At 44.1% G+C, this 23,033-nt stretch overlaps 1 protein-coding gene across 4 annotated transcripts in view; it reads left to right on the top strand.

Moving 5' to 3' along the window:
* Positions 1–23,033, top strand: part of HOMER2 (homer scaffold protein 2) — a 54,151-nt gene that overhangs the window by 16,802 nt on the left and 14,316 nt on the right. For all 4 annotated transcript variants that reach the window (XM_048317664.1, XM_048317663.1, XM_048317665.1 and 1 more), the window contains exons 2-3: positions 6,493–6,649; positions 22,267–22,398. In XM_048317664.1, coding sequence (XP_048173621.1) covers positions 6,493–6,649; positions 22,267–22,398 — 289 coding nt within the window. The remainder of the gene's footprint in view (positions 1–6,492; positions 6,650–22,266; positions 22,399–23,033) is intronic.

Below are 23,033 nucleotides of genomic sequence, written 5' to 3'. Positions count from 1 at the left end.
AGTTCTCCCATCCCTGTTCACAACTGGCAGTAAAGCCTCCCTCTCTCTCAGCCCTGTATTGCTCGGGGCTGTGTCTCCATCCTTACAAGTGATTTTTGCTGTGGAAAAACTGTGAGGAGGAGGGGCTGCTGGCACTGCAGGACCAATGGGAGCTGCAGGCGGGTGGTTTGCAGGCACCCCATCCCACCTTTCTCCACAGTGTGGAGGAGCAGCTGTCAAATGCACTGAGAGCCTCTCTCTGCTCTGTGCAGTCTATTCATTCTTACAATCGTCTGTTTTGTTGAGTGGTGAATATTCAGCTGTTGATTTAGCCTTTTGAATTCACATAGTCAAAAACTTCCCTGGGTAGGTGTGGTATAAAACTGCCCTGCCATGATAGTGATAGCAAAGCTGCAGAGAGGAATTGAGGTGATTAATTTTGTTTCCAGGCTTGCTAGTGGCTCTGTTATCCTGGGATGCCATCTCGCTCTCCTTGGCTGTTTCCTCAGGTGTAAAATGGAGCCATTACCCACCTGTTCTCCTCATGCTGAGTTTTGCACCCTTGCAAGTTGAAGCAGGCTCTCCTTTGTTCCTGCTGGTTGTGTAACACTGGGAGCCAGCACCAGAACCTGCCTGTGGCAGCTGCCAAGATCTGAGTGACCTGGATTAATTAGCATATGGCAATTTGGGACGGGAATGAACTGCCTGCTCTCGTAATGCCAGTTTGCTGCTACCACATCCAAAAAATGCACAGATTTAGTGTCTGCCTCTCCCTAGCTCTGCATATTGCCCGTGCTGAGTGGGCCCAGGCTGCTGTCCTGGTCCCTGACCCCAGCCATGAGCTGGGCAGTGATGGATGTTGAGGTGACAGCATCTCAGGCACTGGGCTGAGACGGCTGAATTTGCTGTGTTTGTGGAGCAGGGGATGCACTTGTTCTGACTGGAGTGTGTGCAGTGAGGTCAGAAGGAGTCCTCTGACTTCATCCTCGGTCAGCGCTAAGAAGCTAATTTGTGTGGTTCTCTTTTTTTTCTGAAAAGATTTGGTCCAAGATGGCACAAGTGTTGAATGCATAGAGGTAACAGGTTGGAGGGTAATGAACTCTTAGTTTTTGCTTGGAGCAAGGATTAATATTGTGTATAAACTGCAGCTGCTGTGCTCATTGCTGTGCATGACACCATGAACTGCAGCTTCTCCCCACAGCAGTTTTGTCTTCCTCAAAGGCCTGCCTTTACTTCAATTTTGGCATTTTGGGGAGAGGGGTCGGTTGGTGGTTAAAGTTTGAGATGTGCACGTACACACAAATGCGGATAAAAGCGGATAAAACAATTTTCACAGGTAACTTTTAGGTGTCATAACGTGCCTGGACTTTCATCGAGATGAGCATTTCAAATAGGAGAAGAATCTCCATCCATGGGCTCAGGGGCCATCATGCAGCAGTAGAATCTAGAAAGACAGGTCAGCATCAGCCTGGCAGGGCAGCTGCACACCCCGAGGCCTGGGGACCCCAGTGCTGGCACTGCTGCAGCCAGAGGGGCACATGGGTGACTTCTGGCATCTTGGAGACTGACTGCAGAGCTTGCTGCTTTCGAGGGGGAGGGTGTAGGTATTTGGTGCTGTTCGGGACCAAAGGCAGGAGTTTGCCTCGCTAACGTGCTCACAGCCTTTGGAGCTGTGTGCACTTTTGAGGCAGCAGTAATGCTGGGTGGCTTTGGGAGCTGGTGTTGTCACCATCCCTTTTCTGCACAGGAGTTGAGGGCAGCTGTTGGGTGGCCTGGTGGGAGAGCCATGCCCAGGCAGGGGTGGTGTGGGAACAGCACTCTTCTTTTTAGCAACATTGCTTGTTTTTGAATGGTCATAAATAAATACAAATGGCACTCCAAACTACAGTATATGTACGTAGAGGATTAATTTGTTTGATTGCACTGTCAGGCAGTAGTAGCAATGTTCAATCCAAACAGCTATTGTCACCAATTTTATCATGTTGTGTTTAGCAAATACAGTTTTTTGTATTATGACCAGTGACGGGGGATATGTCACAAAGTAGGGTTTTGCTTTGCATCTACTCTTCTTTCTTGAGATATCCTTATTATCTAGTACTTGTTACAGCACATCACTGCAGATCTGCTGGCACTGTCAGGTAGTATAAACGCAGCGTGTGCACGATGCGGGTCTGTAGCAGGAAGCACCACGTGCCAAAATCTCTGCTCTGATGTCTGCAGGCATGTGCATCCTCCACCAAATGGCAGATACATGAGGACGTGTGCTTTTAAAAAATATTTTCATTTCAATTGATAAATTAGACAGTTAATGCAAAGTTGTCTACAGTTAGTGTGGGAAGAGCACAGATAATCCTGTGCTGTAAACTAGGAGTCCTTATCCCAGAAATTTTAAGTGATCTGCTAGAGAAAGTTTTTAAAAACGTGTAATTAGTGGTTTTGCCTCTGGTGGAGTACTGGAGCTCTTGTCACAAACATACTTGATGTTCCAGATCCTACAAAAATTATTTTGTCCCAGTTGCTTCATGGTCAGTGCATCCACCTGATGTGCAGTGGGCGCTTCGTGCCTTTAAACGCGTTTGGGTGCTGATCCCACAGGTACCCATGTGAGGCACCGTGTTGTGTTTACTACCAAAAAGGATTGCTCCCAGTACAGAAGTGTTCACTCATCAGTGCCTTATCCAGAGCTGGAGCTGGCTCCACGTGGCCCTGCACACGGATCCACGGATGGATCTCCCGGATGCCGCCCAGCTGGAGCTCGCTGTGTCCCAGCTCCGTCGGCCACCAACATCCCACAGCCCGTAGGATGCTGGCTGCCAGTCAGCAAGGACTCTTTACAGCTGAAGTGATTTAAATCACTGGTTGTGCTCATGATTCAAGTGATAAACAAGGAAATTTGAATTAAATAATTTGAACTTTTCCTAAGTGAGAGCTCATTCCCGTTGATTAGGAAGAGTAATACAAACACATGGCTTGCAGCTAGTCACACACTTGTAAAATTTGGCATGGTTGTGTATTAACCAGAAAGTGATACTGTGTCTCACACAGCTGTGGAGCACTTAGTTAGCTTCAGAATCTTGTGGTTTGCTTTTTAAATTCTTCAGAAAAGGTTAATTGCATTAAGGGAGAGTGGTCATTTTTTTACTTGAGATTTGGCTCGTATGAAGCAAGGACAGAAATTAAAGGTCGACTAAAATGTGTAAAACCATGACTTGAAAATTGTAATTATATTTATAAAACATGTTTCCCATATTTAATGAAAAAAAAAGCAGTTTCTGTCTTAAATTATATTACTGAATCAAGAATTATTAGGTGTGATTTTCTACTTTTCGTGTTCTACTTTTCAAGCAGCTTTACTCTGAGCAGTCAATGTTACTGTCAAATTGACTTTTAAACAGTTGGCGTTTTTTAAGAGTATTTAATCAATAATTAACAGATCTGTTTAAAATTCATGAGATTTTAAACATTCATAAATTCTCTTTGCCTTCATGTGCGGGTCCAGGCCCGGCTGGCAGTGCTGCTGCTCCTGCTTCCCCGGGCAAACCAGCAGCCTCACGGAAGGACCAGCTCACAGGGCTCAAACCATGCAGCGTGTGCTGCAGGAGTTTCAAGTTAGCATTGCTGTTGTTTTATCATAAAAGCTGATAAATCTCTGATAAAATGGAAAGGAACCCTGGGAAACGAAGTCATTCCTCTAGCAGTAAAGTGCTTTCTTGAACGTCAGAAGTTACGAGTGAGTAAGACAGAATAATCGTTCTCAGCTGGGAGGAGCTCTGTAGGGCCGTGGTAAAGAGTTTTAAAAGTACCTAATTTCACTTGAAAATTGAGTGCCACGGTTTCATAGTTGCCTGTGTGTGCTTCAGTGGTCAGAGGAGTTTGGGATGCATGTTTCCCCCGTGTTAGAGCTGTGCCACTGGAATTTGTCGGTGCTGTTGGCTTTGCCGTCCTGCTGTGGTGTGTGGGAAAGTGGTGGCACCAGCTCCCCGTGCTGAATCGTGGGCTCTGCCCCATGCCTTTGGGCTCCTTGGGGCCAGAGCTGAGCACAGAACTGCAGCAGGGCAGACATGGCCACAGAAATGCATCTTCTTTTCTTAATTATTACACGGCAACACCGGGAAATCCAGGCAGTTGTGTTCTGGGGACGCTTCCTCTTCTTCAAGGAGTCACAAATCAGTCCAGGGGCTTTGCCACCTATGGCAGAAAGGCCAGACCATGTGGAGCTTCCAACTGGCCCTTCCCAATCTGAGTCCCAGCTAAAGGTCAACAGATCAGCTACCTCAAATGACTTAAAATGTTTACGTTTACACGTTGCATTTTCTTTATCAATGAGCACGCTGTCACTGTGAGACAGGAAGACAAATGCAGGTGGGCTTTTTTGTTGTTGATAATCATGGGATTAGAAACAGAGGTTTTGCCTTCTTAATAAAAGAATGAATGGATAGATGGATATTTCCAGCTCTGAGCTTCACTATCCATTGATTTATCCTCTGGGATCTATGTATACAGCTCCTGTTTCAACAGTAGCAGCTTCAAGATTCCTGAACAAATAGAGACAGATAGTTGTGGGGTCTTTTCCTTCATTCTACTTTTATTATCTCCAGATTTACTTTATATGCTTACTGCCCCTGCTGCAGAGTGCCTAGGCATGGTTTTAACAGTGTTTTCTGGTGTAGGTAAGATAATGTAACAGAGTTAAAGTTGTTGTGGAATAGGTTTGCATGGAGGAAACCTTCTAAAATTTAGACTGCAATATTTAGGTCATATTACCATATTTTTAGTAGAGTCAACTGAAAATATAGAACTATGTAAAAAACAAAATAAATTTCAAAATTATTTTTCACTCAGGGAATGTGCATTTCTTAAAAGAGTAAACATCTTGGGGGAAGCTTCCCCTCCCTGAATTTGTTATTGCAGACAAACTCCATGACCTTTGTAGGTGTTACACTGCTAATCCTGTGTAATGGATAATGGAAGTGTTTTAAAATGTTAAGGAAACCTGGCCCTTCTTTCCACCCAGCTGAGGATGGCATTGATATTGGCATGTGAAATGTGAGCTGGGTTCAGCAAGTTACTGATAAGAACTGAAGCAAATGCTACTCTTTGACAGCTGTAATATGACAGTTCCATTGTCATTTCAGTGTATTTTGGATAAGTGTTTTACATGGTTCAGCACAGCTGTCTGTCCAGAAACCTGCATGGCAGTCCCTGGGAAAATGCAGAACTCTGCGTAAGTCTTGCAAGGAGAAAACCACTGTTTCATTTTCCCCCTCCTGAGGCCTTGCTGGGCTTTGCAAGTTCACTCCATCTCTTCTGAGCTCATTGTACTCTTAAATCACTTAATCTGTCTGATATTTGCAAATTTACTCCCCTCGATTTTAATTTAAATTTCTGGGTGGTAACTCTATTGTGCTACCATTGGTTTTGAATCCTGTCATAATTCTGTCAGTTACCTATTCATGATGTAATATTTTGTACAGGACAAGAATATACTGAGCGGTACACTAAATATAAAACATTATATGCTCTAGCTTTTAAGAACCAAAGCATAAAAATGCATATAAAAACTCAGCAGAGCTTGATTTGTAGTTTGCTTCTACTGCAAAACTTGGGTTAAAGGTATAGTTGGTGGTGAATTTAGTTTTATGGCATTTAAGGAAGCCTTAATTCTCATCTTTAACCTAGATGACTTTGTATGCATCACATTTGGTTCTTTTAATCCTGCACTTCTCTGCTTTTCTGTGTCGTTTGCATGGTCACATGTTGAAGGTAAAACAAAACCCCTCCATTGTGTGCACAGTGTTCTTGAGCAGAAAAAGCATCCAAGGAGGGCTGGTGTTTAGGAATGGGATGTCAGGGGTGCTCCGTTACCCACTGAGAGCCGAACAGAAAGGCAATATCTGTATCAACACTGGGGTTTGGTTGTGTTTCTTTTCCCCCTCACTTCCCAGGATGATTGACTGGTTTGCATCTAATGAAATTTTCATGCACATCCACAGAACAGTGGGATTCTGAGGAGAGAGATTAATATTTCAGTAATTATACCATGCCTGTATGTCAGCAGAGTCCTTGGTGCACCCACAGAGGAGCCCTGGCTGTAGGTAGCAGTTCACAGGAGCGTCGGGAGGAGGAAATCCAGCTGGGGGGGGCTTGTTGCTTTTGGCAAAATACGTGGATGGGGAAAGAAAGAAAGAATGCATGTGAATGTCCTTTCCTGGAAGTAAATATTTTGAGGAAAAGATGGGTACTGAGGTAGTACAACATGGGGAAAAAAAAGCCAATTGTGTTTTGGGCTATGGCGGTAACTTCAGGGTGCTGAATGTCACTTAGTGATGCCAAGGAAGGGTACTCAAGGCTGGAGCGTGGCTCAGCAGTATCACTGCTCTGTCTTTTCATTTGGGGGATTGCCAGGTGCTCTCTGCCTTGTGCTTTCAACGTGCCTGGTCAAGGCTGGGCTGCCGGGACGTTTCACCTTCCGCAGACTCATGCGTCCATTTCTCCTGTCCCTCCCTATTCCAGAGAACAGCCCATCTTCACCACCAGAGCCCATGTCTTCCAAATTGACCCCAGCACGAAGAAGAACTGGGTTCCTGCAAGCAAGCAGGCTGTAACTGTTTCCTACTTCTATGACAGCACGAGAAACAGCTATCGGATTATCAGTGTGGATGGAGCCAAGGTAGGAGGCTGCAGGTACCCGGCGTGTTTCTGTGCGGAGAGGTGCGGGACTGTCAGCCCTGGCTGAACACAGAGGGGCTGCATTAAATAAGTTATAAATACTCCATTTTTTATGTAATACATTATGGAGACTTGTAGTGATAATTGGAAAAACAAAGGGCACCCTAAAAGTGATTTTTTGCCCAGCTTAGTTGATTTTCTCTCTGACAAATTCGACTTCATGATCAGCGAGCCAAGAACTTTAAAGTGTCCACATTGAGTCAGTAGCACAGTATCTGAAACAGCCACCTATATTAGGGTAGATAAGGCTGAGGCCTTTTTGGTGATAAAAATGTTCTTCCTAAAAGGAGGAAGCAGACAGATACATGCAGACTAGAGCTTTTAATGTAAATGCCAGCTGCATATTCACTTTTGCCTGGCTGAACTATTTACAGTTTAGTACTTAATTTTCTTCAGCTTCCGCACTGGAGTTCATCAGCCTTAGGTGACAAGTTAAGCATGAAGGCTCTTCCCCCAACCTTTTTTCTTAATTTGTTTTGCATTACCAGAGAGTGTGCTGAAGTATTTGCTGTAAGAATCCAAATCAGTTGGACTGAATAGGTTGCTTAGACAACTGTTTTTATTACAAACTACATTTATCCCACTGATCACTCCCTCCAAAGTCACTTGATGGGTGACCACTTTCCCCTAGCAGACCCCAGTCAGAGGTATAAACGAAAACATTTTGCTCATGTACGAAAATCCTCGGTCATTTCTGTCAGAGCACAAGCCACAGGGTAACAAGATGAGTTTACAGCCTGTTTATCTGTGTTCCTGTTTGGATAAGGATGTTAAAATATCGCTGTTCTGGGAGATAGAGATCACAGAAATCATCCTTTAATAAACCTTTTCTATTTGTCACGCCTATTTCACGTACTTGTTTTTCCAAACATCTCCTGTGCTATATTTGGTTATATATTGGCTTATAAATCAGCCACACTGCCTGCTTTAATTGATGGTAATGTTTCATTGACACCAGTGCAGCATTAATATCTCCCCGTCACGATGCTGTTTGTGCTGGTGCCTCATTCCCAGGAATGCAGCAGTTTGCAGCTGGCACACACAGCCCCTGTGACCTGCTGGGGGAAGCTGAGCCCCCCAGATTTGCTCACACCCCATGGATGCTGCTGCTGGTGGGCTCTTGGCTTCACAAACACGGGCGAGTGCGACTTCCAAGCCAAAACTGCTGCACTCACAGCAGCGGGTCGCTTGATTTGTGGGTGTGCATGCATGCATTAAGACCAATTAATGAAAACAAAGTAATTACTGGGAAGCTGCAGGGGCAGCATATGGCCACAGCCAGAGGTCCTGCCCAGGACAAGCTGGGCACCCAAGCTTTGCTTTGTCACCTGCTCAAAAGACACTTGGAAGGAACATTCCCCCCCACCCCCCATTTTAACATGTCCCACAGGAAGGTGAGCTTGCCAGGATTAGAATTCTCCCCTGGGGCTTCCCAAGCACGAATCAATTGCTGGCCACATAAATTATTCCTCTTGTATTGAATCTTTGCTGATTAAGGAACAGGTCAAGAATAGATGCTACCTTCATGCTCACCTCTGGAGAGTCCAGAGACCCTGCCTGTCCATTTTAAGAGCACTAATTTGGAAAAAAACCCCTGTGTTTATGCCAGAATAAGTTAAAAGTTGAATTTTTCCCTTCAAACAAGTATTTTTTAGTGTTTTGACCTACTTTTCCAGGCAAAAATGAAACTGGGTAGAACTGTAGGGAAGAATATAGGCAGCTTCAGATGATGGTGTCCTGCTTTCTGTACATCTCATTAGAATAAAGTCTTCCATGTGTTGGCAAATACCAGATGGATTAATGTGACAGCATCACTGTGGGCATAAGTTATGTCAGTTTTAAGGACAAAAAAGCTGAAGCTCAAGTAAATGAAGGGACTTGGCCCTAGAAGGAAGGCAGTGATGAAGGATGTGTATCTCTTACAACTCTCCATCCTTGTCTGCTCTGCAAAGGGGGCTGTTCTAACAGTTTATTTTAGACAAATATATATGATTCACATTGGCTTGCAGAGAAATTTCAGTTAAGTCCAACTTGTATGCAGATGTTGGATTAATTTTGAGGGGTTTTTTACCTTATGTTGACATACTAACAATAAAAATATTTTGAAGTGATCACGAATACGGGGTACTTCACTTATAAATTGCTCATCACCTGGTTGCATGAGCTTGATTTTACTTGTAGCATTAACATGTCACCCTGGGCAGTGTTGAATTGCCAGTGTGTGGAGGAGCTGTGGCAGAGCACGGGGCAGGCTGGGCAGTGTCACCCTGAGGAGTCCTTTCCTCCTGATGCAGCACTGACCTGATGGGCTGTGATCCTCGCAGGAGTGGCCTCCTCAGGCAGCTGCTGCTGTCCTCAAAGGTCTGGACCCTCCGCAGTCCTATCAGTCCTTCAGTCCCATCCTCTCTTCTCCCAGCAGGGGTAGCCTGTCCCCACACACCCAGAGTGCAGGGCAGAGGGGAGCAGCAGGATTTAGCAATGGGTTTAAGGTGAGGATTAAGGGAACTGCTGAGCTCATGTGTTTGAAGGTGTAAATATTGGTAACTCGTTTGTGAGGCTGGCTGGCAGGGGAGCTGCTTGGCTCTGCTGCCCAGTTCAGTGCAACACTGCCTTTGCCTTACCCCTTGGGGAAGGGTAGGAGAGTCAGGATGCTACACATGGAGGTGGTGAGAAAAAGGGAATAGATAGAGAGCAGGGTAGAGATAGGAAGCAGGAGCTTAACTCTTCCCTTGCAGAGGGGTATGCAGGAATCTTATGCTGAAAACCCAGAGTCCAATGTGCAGGTCAGCCAGGAGAGAGCATACACCTGCAGGTGCCAGATTCCTTCCAAATCCTCCCATCCCAATGACAGATAAACCCATTAAAATGCCTGGCAAATGAAGCCCTGCAGAGAAGAGACCCTAGATTCAAACCAGCTTGTACCACTTTAATTCCTCGTGTTTGCAAAGCTGAAGACAACAGCTCTTTAAATTCCTGCGTCTTTCACAGAGAAACAGGTGCTGTGGACAGGAGCTTACAATTTATAGCAGAAGATTTCACAGATACCACATGAGAATGTGCTGGGTGATCCTAACCAAGATACCATGACCAAACAAGGGAATAGATTAGTGTATCTTTTAATTACATTATAATTGACTTGTATGTTGTCAAGCAAGTAATTTCATCATGTTTTAAGAAGTTTCTAGCCAGAGGCTAACTGCAGCATAATGAATGCCGGAGGAAATGATACAGTAAAATGCAAGGGCACACACTGATTCAGAGTTAATGAGGCAGCCAGGAGACTTCACCGTGTGAGAGTGCCCAGTGTTGTGGACAGAAGTCAGCCCTGTTGAAAATAGACAAAACACGGTGATGATGCAGGGAGAACGTGAATTTGTAAGTGTCCAATTGGTGTGCGGTGTGTGGGGAAAGCCACACGCAGGGCTCCTCATGGAAAGCGACCGACATTGGCCTGCCTTTTGGAGGCAAGAAGAAAGTTTGGCAGTATGAAAATTATGCAGACCAGTAGCCTCTGTCATCCTCAGGAATAATGCATGGTAGTACCCTGGTTGGTGGGTCTGTTTATTTTTTATGAACTGAAAATACGTGTTATCCAAACAGTACAGAGAAGAGGGAAAGGAATTGGAAATATAATCCCTCAGAAACAAGCATCTGCCCTCTTTTCAGATGTTCATGTTGAATTTCTACAAAACTTATGATTGCAACATCATCAATTTTCTCTTTTCAGAAATGAGCTGTTAATATGGAACATAAAGCTAGCTTAAAAATTAATAGCCAGCAATAAAGTGCATAGTGAGACATACTGAGTTGGCAGCAGCAAAGAAAAGTGACACAGCACGAGTCAGCACAGATGCCAGTCCCCAGTTGTCTCTGAGAGATGCTTAAACATGACGAGAAAAAACTAAAATCAGGGTTTAAAAGATGACTACATTGCAAGAGTAATCGTGGTAAATGCATGATACAAAAATAAGGACTGTGCTTCTGAGGCTGACACTCGTTCCCAGTTAGTTACTAGTTCATTTAAGAGTTTTTGACCTGATAATTACCTTGGATATTGGAGATCAGAAGCTAAGTCGGGCATAAGTGTGTGAAAGTATTGAAGAGAGAAACAGAAAAATTGCTGTGCTGGGAAAGCAAAATCAGGGGGTCTGTTTCTAAAGTAAATTGCAATTACTAAGAATAAGAATATGGGCCAAATTTTGCCAATCAGTATTCACACAGTGCTCCCCAAAGTGAATACAGTACATTATATGGTGTGATGAAGCTGTTTGATCAAGTGGCATCTATGCAGGGGACAGTGTGATTTACAGAGGACAATGAAGCTGGCAGGGACAGAGCCCCAGCAGCCTGTGGCAGCAGATATTTAGGGAGGTAAGAAGGGGTGGTATGTAAATCTGCTGATACTTGATGTATTCCTGGCTCTCTCAGTTCCTGTACTAGTTCTAATTGCTACCTAATTTAATTTTGCTGCCCACCTCTTTATGACCAGGCTTCTCTTGTTGTCACGACTGGAGGCAGGTGTCCTCAGCACACAAAAGGAAATTGAGTTCTCCAGTGATGTGTTCAGAGGCTCAAAACAGATCTTTTTCTTTGCCCATGGAAAAGGAATTATTTTAAGGCATAGTTGTTAAAAATATCCTAGAGTATTTTGCCAAAAGGTGACTCTTAGATTGGAGAATCTTTTCTTTCAAAGGAAAACAATTGCAGGGTATGGTAGCACAGATGAAATTCCTTCATCTGGCTAGATATTTTCATTCTTTTTTTTTTCTTCCATTGACGTAAATTCAGCCATTAAACCAATAGCAACTCTTTCTCAGGAAAAAACCTACCGAGTAATTTATATATTACAAAATTTTTGGCACTGAATTATAAAAGGCTTCTGGCAGTGTGTACCTCCCCAGGGGTCTGCGTTGGTGTGGCAGCATTTAACTCTGCCTCTAGGACCTCATGGGTGTGATTTGTGATGATGTGTGGCAGCAACAATCAAAATATTGGCTTCTCACTTGGCATTCAGAGTGTCAGTGTGTGCTCACCGGACCCCGCACCCGATGAATTAGGTGCAGAGGTGTAGGGTGTTTGATTTTTTAAATGCCTGCCTTTTCATAAATACCTGAGTTTTTTAACTACCTAATTTTTCAGGTTTAATAGTTCTGTAGTGAAAGCACAGAGGATGTTTTACAGCCTTGGGTAGCCAAAGATAAAGGGATGTAAAAGTACACGAAAAGTGACCTTACAAAATGGTGTGTTGGCTTTTCTTTTAATGTGTATAGATAAATCCTGAATTAAGTGCTACAATTTTGAAAGGTGTGGGTGAGGGTATTTGTGTGTTTTGTCAAAGGGAGGGAGATTCTTTGAATTCTAGTTTTGCATGCCCTAGTTTTATTTCTGGCCCTTGCTTGTCAGGAGTGCCGAGCGCTGTATCCCAGAGGAGCGTGGTGCTGCTGGGGTCCCAGCCAGCTGCCCTTTGCCTGCCCAAATGCCAAGAGGCCCCACTCCTAACCCTGAAGATTATTTTGCTGACTGCAGCCCTGGCAGGACTATGTTTTCCAGAGAGTCCCTGCTAGTAAAAACATGATTAAATTAAAAGAAAATACTTCTTATTCCGTCTTCTCAAAGCTTTTTTTTTCACCAATGGGTAACTTGAGGCAGATATTCCTTTTATTTCTAAAACTTCTTCTGCCATGCTGTTTTTGCCCTCTGTGCAGTTTTCTTCCAGGCTGGGTGGGAAATCTTTTCTGGTGGTCCCAGAAAGTGTGGCAGCCATAAAAGGTGGATGGAGGGGGGGGAAGTATGAGCTCAGTATTACTTAAATGTCTGACACTGAGAACCAACATGGAAAGGACCTTTCATCTACAGGCAGCATGTGACGCTCTGATGACCTTTCCTCAAAAGGCAGCCTGTGACACCGTGCCCAGAAGCCACATCCAGCTTAAAGGTGACACTGCATTAGGGCAAACCAGTGCAGAGGAGTCCAGGTTTTGACCTCTGAAGGTCTGATTTCACTGATCCAGTATTTGTGCCTTCTTGTCCATACCTGTCCACGAAAGAAACCTTCATATGTTATAAAAGAAAACCTTCTTTTATAGAAGCTGGTCTGGCTGATCACTGTAGTACAGAAATTTAAGCATATTTGATGGCCTTCATCTCCTCTTTATCGTAGTGTGTTATTTAATGAACTATTGGGGCTAATTTCAACATGGCTGTTAGCACTGTAGATGATACCAGAGTCAACAAATGGAACTAATTAATGCCCCATATAAAAATTAATACTGCATCTTTTGGGATACAAAATATGGTGTAAAATATAATTTTAATGCATAGTCCTGTCTTCCAGCGTGCATAGTTTGTGTGTGTGTTACAATAAACACCTCATTGCTTCTATGCCACTGAGATGGCTATGAAGTAAAAACATTAGTTGTGGGTTTATGATTTCCTATATATGTTATGTAATCACAGAATCACAAAATACCCTGTGTTGGAAAGGACCCACAAAGCTCATCGATTTTAACTCTTGGCTCTGCACAGGACCACCCCAAATAGATAATGCAATATGTAAGAATAGAATAGATAAATACTTTACTGTTGAGACAGAACAACTACAATAGTATCAGTGTGTACAGACTGTTAATCCATACTAAAGCCTTTCAAATAATTTGGTGTCATTTTATCAGTCTCATCAGATGTCTTTTGCACTTGTCCTGGTTCAGATCTCCCAGCTGGAGAATGATGCTTGTCTGCTGGAGACATGTTCTAACACCAGTAGTGCTAAACAAAAGACTTTGTAAAAGATGCTTGAAGAGCCTCAAGGCTGCTTTTTGTGATGCCTTTTGGCCTTGTTGTAGCTGTAACTAATGAAACTGCATCGAGCTGCTCTCTGAGATGCAGCTGCTTCTTTTGTAGAGTTCTCCTTTGTTTTGTATGATGATCATCAGATTGAGAGCAGAACACCTGTCCTGGCCTGAATCAAAGCCCACCAGCCCACCAGCCTAACCTGTCTTTCACTCAGACAGTGAAACAACTTGCAGTAAATAATTAGTATTTTTAATAGCTATTTCCTGATTTCATTTAAAGGTGTTAGAGTTGTGGTGATGCTACTTCCAGGTTTTTTAGCATCACTTAGAATGATTCAAAGAGAACTCTCAATTTAAGGAGAAATTGCCATCTGTGAGTGATGCTGGTGTCTCCTAGGCAGGGGTTGCTTCTCTGGGGCAGGCTGAGGGGCAGTGCTGGGGCACAAGGCAGGAGGGTCTGCATGGGGTGCTGGGTCGGGCACCTCGAAGGTGTGAGGTGTGCCCCAAGTGTAATGCTCCAAAGGGGTCCTGTGCAGTATCAAAGAGAAATGTGAGTGTTGGGGTTAGGGGAAGTTGGAGCAGGACAGACTCAAACAGGAAAGGAAATGGACATTTTACCCCAAGGATCAGTGTCTGGGGTGGGCACACTGAGGTGTGTGCTGGATCCTTCTGCTCCACAGACCAGGACTTCATATTCCTCTCAAAGACATCTTTGAATAAGAGTGAATGAAATTAAGGAAAACAGCAGACTCAGATGATCTTAAAATATTTGTGGTGTCTGTGCTAGGGGTGTACTTGGCTTGATTAAAGTTGCTTGAGTTTTGGTTTCTCTGTAAACATTCAGATAACTTGAGAACGTTTTCTTTGGAATTTGGTGAGGGAGAAATACAGCATAAAGGAGAAGCAGAGCTGTCAGCCAAGGATGAGACTATTCACTTGCATCATCCTTTATTTGCCTAAGATGATATCAGGTATTCAGAAATTCAGGCTGAGGGGAGGTGCAGGATTTAATAACTGGGAGGATGGTATATTGCCTGGAGTTGTGTCTGCAGGAGAACTGTCAACAGTTGCTAAGACAGGTTTAGAAAGGTAGAGCTGGTTATATTGGGTGCACTTGTGTGAACAGGTCTTTGAGTATTCAGAGGATGAGAGAAAAATGGTTAGGGCTTAACTGCAATAGGAATTTCAGAACTGCTAATACTGGTGGAGATGAGCCAAGAATAGAAGGAAAAGTTAAAAGTGTTTGCACAGAAAAAGACTTAGGTCTCCAGGTGAAAAAGAGAGCTTGTCAAAAGCTGAGAAAAGGAGCAAAGTAAATGCCTGGAAATTTGGTGGGTCACTTGATATTGAATCAACCAGAAATCATGATCATCTGCTGAGGTTGTGTTCTGGTGTAGAAAAAATTCAAAGTCTAGAGCTGTAGAACTCGTATCACTTAAACATTTCTATATTAATCTCTTTCCAAGTTATTAACTTTGAAATGTGAAAAATCCTCTGTTCATTTCCTGGATTATTTCTGGAAGTAAATCCTTCAGAAGCTGGTTAGTAAGCTTAGGAGAAAACATACCAGAGTGCTGTCAACAGCTGTATCCTTGACAGAAGAGCAGAAGCATATCTGCCACTGTTTGCTCCTATCTGGCTCATTTTTCTGCTTGTATGTGTGTTGTGTGTGTGTGTGTCACTGGCTCTGGAAAGACCACACACAGCTGAATCCAGGAGATTGCAAGAACCTTTCCAGAAATGAAATTTGTTACTCACTAAAAAAGAAAAGATAAAAATCCATGCTAAGGATTTCTTGCTGCAGCACTTACCAGCAAGTAGGGAAACTTTGGTCTGGGTAGATTTTTCCTTTTTAAAACCCCTCTAAAATTACTCAGAAAAGCTCTGTCAAAACAAGTGTTTCAGTAACTCCCCACCCAGAATGGTTTCTGATCACCAGACTCAAGTGTGATGTGGGGGACCTGGACATGGCAGAGAGGTTGATGAAACCATGTGATGTCACTGCAAAGAAACCTGGACATGCTGTTACCTCCTAAAAATAATGTACCTGTCCTTCATGGCCATTGCTCATGCCAAGGGACAGTTTTTCCAGATTTTGGAGAGGAACTAAGCTATCCTGTTGCTGACCACTCCCAGGGTGTGTAGGCTGATAAAGAGTAGAGGAGTCTTCAGCAATGCTGCATGGTTGTGCCATTCCTGCCTTTCAAGAGGGACCTTCAGCCTCCAGTGAGGTTGTTGTTGTAAGCTTGAAGAACGCAGAAAATTAGCGGTGCTTCAGTAATTAATTTAGGGATGTGGTTATGCTCTACACGAAGATGGTATGCTTTTATTAAATTTCCCAAAAAGTAAATATGATATGTCTATGGGAAGTTTTATAATTTTTTTTCTAATTGTTGTTAAAGCAGCCTTCTCCCTCAACCCAATATTAGTCACTAGGAAAAAAACAGAGTCTCCACTGTATCCTTCTCCCTTTCTGTGATAAATTAGGAATCTTACTTCTCATATGAAAATAACACATAAGCATCTTGATTTATATATTTTGTAAATTGTTGCATGAAATTCCTGGGTAACAATTTGTTCCAGAGGGTTTGAAAACCCTTGCTGTAGATTTTCTTCATGAAACAGCTGCTGGTGCTTTGAATCGTGTGGGTGGGTGGATGTGTGTGCTGTGCCTAAAAGGAAAAAAAATTCTAGTCAGATGTCAAAGCAAAAATAGGAGATTTTAGAGATTTAGACTGGGTGGAGGAGGTGGGAAGCCAACTCTGCAGAGATGTTAATTACCTTGGGAAGAAAAAGAGAGCAATGGAGTAGGTGTAGCAGGAGATTTACTTAATAGAATTCACACAATCATGAACCCACTTTTGTTGCATTTAGACAGGTTCTTAGTGAGGGCTTTACAACAGAGGTATTTTTCAGAGGAAAAACAGTTATTAGTCTTTTTATTGGGGGGGGGGGGGCTATTTTTGCATCTCTTTTTATGAAGGACAAGAATCGTATGGGATTTTTTTTTTATTTGTTAGCTTCTGCTGTTAAAAATGAACCTCATCATTCATGGAATTATCCTGGGGATGCAAGACAATTTAAGAGAAAAAAAGCACTATGTGCATCTGTGGAAATGGCCCTTTTCCCCATAAAGCAAGCAGCAGCAGCACGTCATGAGAGACTTCACCCATACAAGGAGAGTCTCCTCTGTGCAGAGGGAGCTCAGGTTGGGAGGTAAATGCCAAGGGTTGCAGCAAGTCCTGCGTGCCTTGCAGGGTATCCTGGCATCTCCCTCTTCGCAGGAACCGCTGCAGTTCCCCTTCCACTCCCGCCTCCTGCAGAAATACCTGGAAGCTTTTGGAGTCCAGTGATGGGTGAAATAGCTGCTGTCCTGGTTAAGTGTGTAGAACAGAAATTCCTGAAAAGCAGCAGCAGCAGGCCAGGCTCACTGCACCGTAGGGATAAATGAAGGGTAACCAGAGCGAGAGCCTGGTAGTGGCTCCTGCCAGCTGTTGCCTGCCCTGTGCTCGGTTCCCTCATCCTGCACCAGTGGGGGAGTGCAGCAGGAGGAAGAGCAAGGTGGAGAAACCCCGTGCTCTTCTTAGTGTACACTTAGAGAGCTCCCAGTCTAGTTGTTCCATACCCTCAGCCTGTCCCAGGGAAAGTGCCATGTGCGTGTCAGGTGCAGCAGGTACAGCAAAGCTAGAACAAGCACCATTGCTATTTTGTGTGTCTTTGTGCTTCCCTAGCTTTACTCCGTTTGGTGGCCTCAGGAAGGGACACTCTTTTTTCCCTTTATTACCTCTGCCTTGATTAACAATGTGTGTGTGTGTGTGTGTGTGCTGTCCAGGACTGGAAATGAGATGAGCAGTGTATCACCAGTGACATACTGGTGAAAAGATGTTACATCCTGTCTAGAAGCAGAGGTAGGAAGGATGGTAGATAGTGCAAAGGATAATACAGATCATGGAAATGTAGGTGGGCTGATTCCACAAAAGTGTTGCTGAACATTTGGGATTGTAGTGGTTTGGTTTGGTTTGGACAGGGATAAAGGAAGAATTTCTCTGTAAATCCACCTCTGACTCCTCATCTTCACATCCTGTCTCACAAGCCCATTCTGATTCATGTCGACTTGATGAGCTGGAAGAACCTGCTGAGCCTGTGATAGCTATGGCCAGAGGATTAGCAGCTTCTTTCCTTCTGCAATTCTGTTTTTAGACTGGGATACATCTTTGCTGAAGATTAGCAGCCTGGTGGGTTGAGGAAATTAAATTTCACAAGGGCTGCAAACTGGAAGCTCATATTCAGAGGTGTGAAAATGAAATGGGGAGATTTTAATATAGTCTTAAGGAGTAGATCCTATGGCTTGGAGCCTTGGGGCTTTTCTAGAGGTGTGGTTATTTCAGAGTAACAGGTGATGTGAATTTAAAGGGGAAATTCCAGAATAATTCCTAATCTAGCACTCTTGTCCCAGAATAAGGTGCCCTTTTCTGATTTAATTTAACACAGTTCCAAAATATATTGGTCAATGCATTTATTAGCTATTTCATAGCTGTTATTTCAGTCTTTTCTTAGGCAGAGAAGCTGGTGGCAGGGCTGGGTGAGTGTCCTGGCAGATTCCTGCCGGTGTGTTCATCCTCCTCCTCCTCGGGGCTGTGCCAGTGGCTCTGCCAAATGCACTCTGCAATCTCTCCTCTCCTCCCCTTGGAGCTGAGCTCGCTCTCCTCTCTGCTTTTCCCTGCTGTGAACCTGGCAAGCCGAGCCTGGCTCAGGGCGAGCGCTGGGAGCCGAGCTGGCCAAGCCCGTGTGCTGCTCCAGCTGCCGGCGTGCCCGTTCTCCTCGTGCTAACGAGGCAGCAGCTTGGGAAGATGCATTTCCAGGAGCCACATCGGCTTTTCGCCTTCCGTGCACTGTTGTGGTGCGGGGTGTGCGGGAGTGGAGCCCCTCGAATGCTGGGAGTGTCCCCCGAAAAGAAGCAGAAGTGCATTTGCGGGCTCTGCTCGTGCCTCGCAAGCAGCAGGAGCTGCCAGTGCGTTTTTCTCCTTCTGCGCACTCAGGTCGTGTTGTGACCTCTTCCTTCTCGATTTATGTGGCAGTTTCTCTCCGTGGGAAGGCAGCAGGATGGGTGTGTTTCAGCCGGGGAATGTTCTGCTCTACACTAGCTCGTTTGCATTCACTTTTTTCTGATGAATGTGCCCAGTGTGTTGCTAAACGTCTGGAGTCATTTCTGGGTGATGTAGCGCTACCTTGTGCTCTGAACATACTTCTGTGTCATCTTCAGATAAGAATTTAGATCTCTCAGGTTTGATTTTCTCCCAAAGGAAGGGAAATGAGTGTGAGATTTTGTTTGGCTCATGCAGGTGTATCAGGAATGTTTTCCATCTGATACATGTGCTTGTAGGTGAGCGCAAAGGCTGGGATTTTTTAACCACATGTAGACAACCGAGTATGATGAATGGGTTTATTATTCTGTAAGGTGCTTATTATATTATGCTTCTCTTTGCCTTTGTCTTTAGGGAGAACTCTTTAACCACTTCAGGGATTGATTGCATTTGATTAGAGAGTAGTTTGTCTTCTGAATCCATTATCCTGGATGAAAGTCCACAAGTTTATTCCATTTTATGATGCAGTTGGAACTGCACTGTGTGTGTATTATACAAATGAGGAGCAAATGCAGAGTATTTGAATTGATGAGCGGCCTTTTCTCATAGAATTATCATGCTGGATTGCAGGCAGGGGGCTCATCCTGCCTGCAGCAAAATAGTGCCCTTTTCCTTCTCTCCTTCTTTTGAAATTTGGAAAGTCTGGCTCATACTTTCACCAAAAAAAAAAAAAAAGATGAAAAATTTCCCAGTTTATTTGACCTTTCCTGTTGTGGTGGTCACAGATGTTTCCTCCTGCCTCCTGCCAGCTGAGACCATCTGCCCAGAGGATGGAGGAGTGGTGGGGAGCACTCTCCTTCTGGTCTCACGTAGCCCAGGGTGAGCCAGCCTCGGGAGTGGGGATAAGCTGGCTTACCTGGCAGGAACACCTGCAAGCCTCAGTTTTCATTGTTCTTTGAAATCATAGCACCCTTTCTTTCTCTTAAACACAGCCAGTGTGGTTGTTCCCATGCCAGTGGAGTGCCACTGCTCTGAAATGATGGCCAGATGGGAAGTGAGTGTACAGGCAGATGGGGTGAGGATGGGCAGGAAGAGCGCGTGAACAAGCACAATGTACCCTCAGCATCCACCTCCTCTGAACTCACAGAAACTCTGATTTAATCTCCTAAGCTTCTACTTAGGTTTTCACTTCTCTCTAGGAATGAGCATTTCTGAAGTGCCTGACTGACGGAGGAGAATTTAAAGGGAGAGGTAGAGCTGGCTTCCAGGCAGTTTCACTAATAGCAGCTTGTTACAAATTTAACAGATGAATTGTCAGTTTCTGGGAGGTGTGTACTCACCACAACCTTTCCTTGGATTCACTGGCCATAGGAAAAAATTAACTTCTAAGGTGCTCAGCTAGTGTAGTGCATTTCATTGCTCAATGAAGTGTTCCTTGGTTTACAGTTTGCAGCCTTCATTATTCCTTTTATCACATCTGATAATATTGAACTGTGTTGTAAAAGATAACTTTAGTCTGGGTTTTTTATATGTTTGTATTTTCTCAGTGATTATTGTAGGAGGTATGGAGGAATTTTATTCTTCTGAGGGTCAGCTCTCAGTGAGTGAAGCGTTTGCCTTTCAATCAAACTGGTCATTTTATTGTATTTTCTCCCCAGATGTCTAAGTTGATAGGCACAGCAGGACTGAAATAATACTTTCATCACTTGGAATTTCTGGGAATTTCATAGTTTTTAAAATAAATTCTGTAACTTGAGACACTAGACATTTGTAAGTGGTTCGTCTGTCTGATGTAAGACTTTTTAAACAGAAATAGACATATAGCACTTACTTTAACGTTTCTGGAAAGCACCCTGATTTTTGGGGTTTTGGTAGCTTTTCCTCCTGTTCTTTTGACTCTCTGTATTATGCAATCCTTGTGTTATCATAATCCCTTTGTGTTGTCAAACCCCTACATAAAATCTCTGATTTTCTTCTAATTTACATTACTGAAATGACACTTAGATTTTATGTTGGCTGTTTCTATAGCACGACTTAGCTGGAGGAGAACACATCAGGGCAGCTTTGCTCACACCTCTGCCTGTGCACCAGTCACTCAAGAAGAGCTGTTGACCCTGAGAACAGAACCACAGAGAGGTTTGGGTTGGAGGGGACCTCAAAGATCACCCAGTTCTCAGGTGCCTGCCATGGGCAGGGACACTTCCACCAGACCAGTTTGCTCAGAGCCCCATCCAGCCTGGCCTTGAGCACTCCAGAGGTGGAGCAGCCACAGCTTCTGTGTTGGCCTGTGCTGGTTGCAGGATCACCTCTGCCCCTTGCCCTGTTTTACCCCTTTTCAAAGGGCAGTTTCAGGGGTACCGCTCACCTGGCTCTCCTCTGTCTTGGTTCTTCTGGTGAAATTTCCAGTGGTGGGGAATGGCAGAAAATCGTAGGTTTATTTGAAAGTGACGATGCAAAAATAGGGAAATACGTTGAGTAATCTTTAAGAAAGCAAATGACAGCGTCAGCACAGAGGTCCAGAGTCAGGGAGGGGATGGAAGCAAATAAGGATCTTCCTCTGGTAAATTTAATTCACACTTTTTGCTAAATGTAAATGATAGCTTAGGAAAAAACTGCTTGGAATACATAGTAAATGAAGTTGCCAAGATACTTCCTGATCATGTTAATTAAACTGTCCCACAGATTGGGCTTAATTACTGCATAATTTGCATTTTGGAAATGATGGTACGCATTACTAAAGAAAGCTCGTATTCTCCTAGCAGAAAGAACATTGTACATGAATTAATTTCCAGGGGAAGAAGTCGCTAGACTCATATAATGAAGCATCTTGAAAATAAAGTTAAGATTTTTGATAATGATCTCACATATGCCTCATTCCTTTTAGCAAGATTACATTTTGTATTTGTTCCACTAAGTTCCTTAGAGACTTCATCCACCAGCCTTCCTCTTGTTGGCTATTTCTTAACTTAAAAGAACCACTGTTGCTTTCAGGGTTGCTGGTGATGAAGCAGATGTTAGTTAACATGTGTAAAGGGGCAAAGCATTTGTTCTGAGGCCCAAATTTGATACTGCATGTGCATCGCTGATGATGCACTTCACCACCCTCCCAAGTTAAACTCACTAGTAAGCTATCAGCTTCTCCTTGCCTTGTTTTTTGTTGTCTGTTTTGTTTTTTTTAACTTCTGGTATATGTCTCTGGCATCCTACTTGTGGAGGCCTGAGGACAAATGGAAAAATGCAGAAATGTCTCTCTCTGCCCGTCAGGTTTGAGTTCAGGTGTTATTGATGGATGCTCTGCTTGGAGGCCTCAGGCAGGAGCCTCTTGGGGCAGTGGCTGTGTGGCTTCCTAGTGCAAAAAAAAAAGAGGATTTTGCATCTGCATTTCTGCCAGGGTAGTTCTGTAGCTCCTGACCCTGCTTTGAGTTCAGTGACGTTCCTGCAGCCATGTTTAACTGCAGGGCTGTGATGGTACTTTGAAAAACAAAACAAAACATCAGAACTCCTGCAAGAACTAAGACAAGAAAAAAACCTGTTTTGTTTTTGGGGGGGAAAAAAAAAAATCTTCTGAACACAGCAATTTCCCAATTTAGACTGCTAATTGCTTTGGATGATACCGTTGCTAGGATATGCATTTCCGATGCGACTTCTGCGTTTTAATTCTTTTTTGCTCTGTCTGCGACCAGGTGATCATAAACAGCACCATCACCCCCAACATGACCTTCACCAAAACGTCGCAGAAGTTCGGGCAGTGGGCAGACAGCAGAGCCAACACCGTGTTCGGGCTGGGCTTCCCCTCTGAGCAGCAGCTGACCAAGGTAACCGAGCTCACTGGATTGCTGCAAAGGCTGCCTTGCTTCTTGTTCATGCAGACTTGCACTTCTCCAGCCTGTGTGTTTGTGCAGGTCCTCTTCAGCAGGGCAAGTCGCCCATCTCCTGGAATTGCCCACTGTCTGTGGGTGGCAGTGAGTGCTGCTGGGGGCAGGGCATGAGTAGCCAGGGAGGGCTGGTGGCAGGCTTGCTGGCAAAACTGCCTCTGCGTTAACAGCAGACCCCTCACCATGAGTTTGGTATTAACGAAACACTTCCCTGGATCAGGGACTGGGTACATTAACAGGCTTGTGAAGTCTGGAGCAGCCTCTTGTTCTGAATAACCAGCACCTGAAAATACTCCTCTGTCATTGGAGCAGTGGTCTTGACAAGTGCTTATCGAGCAGCTGAGATGATTGTTCATGTAGTAAAAAGCCCTGCTTATCTAACACATACTTGACTCCTGAAGCATTGGCTGCTTGGCACTGGGCTTCGTAAGTGACCTCAGCACGGTGTCCTTGGGCATGCCACAGCCTCTCATGTTGCTGTCCTTTCCTGTGCTTTGATAAGGAAAGGATCAGGAGAGCAAGGTGTTTCTTGTGATGTCTAAAGCAGCGAAGGCAGAGCACTGCACTAGAAGGAC

Source organism: Corvus hawaiiensis, chromosome 13 (genome assembly GCF_020740725.1).
Source record: "Corvus hawaiiensis isolate bCorHaw1 chromosome 13, bCorHaw1.pri.cur, whole genome shotgun sequence".
Taxonomy (NCBI): domain Eukaryota; kingdom Metazoa; phylum Chordata; class Aves; order Passeriformes; family Corvidae; genus Corvus; species Corvus hawaiiensis.
Note: the sequence above shows the minus strand (reverse complement) of the source record. Positions and strands in the feature narration are given on the sequence as shown.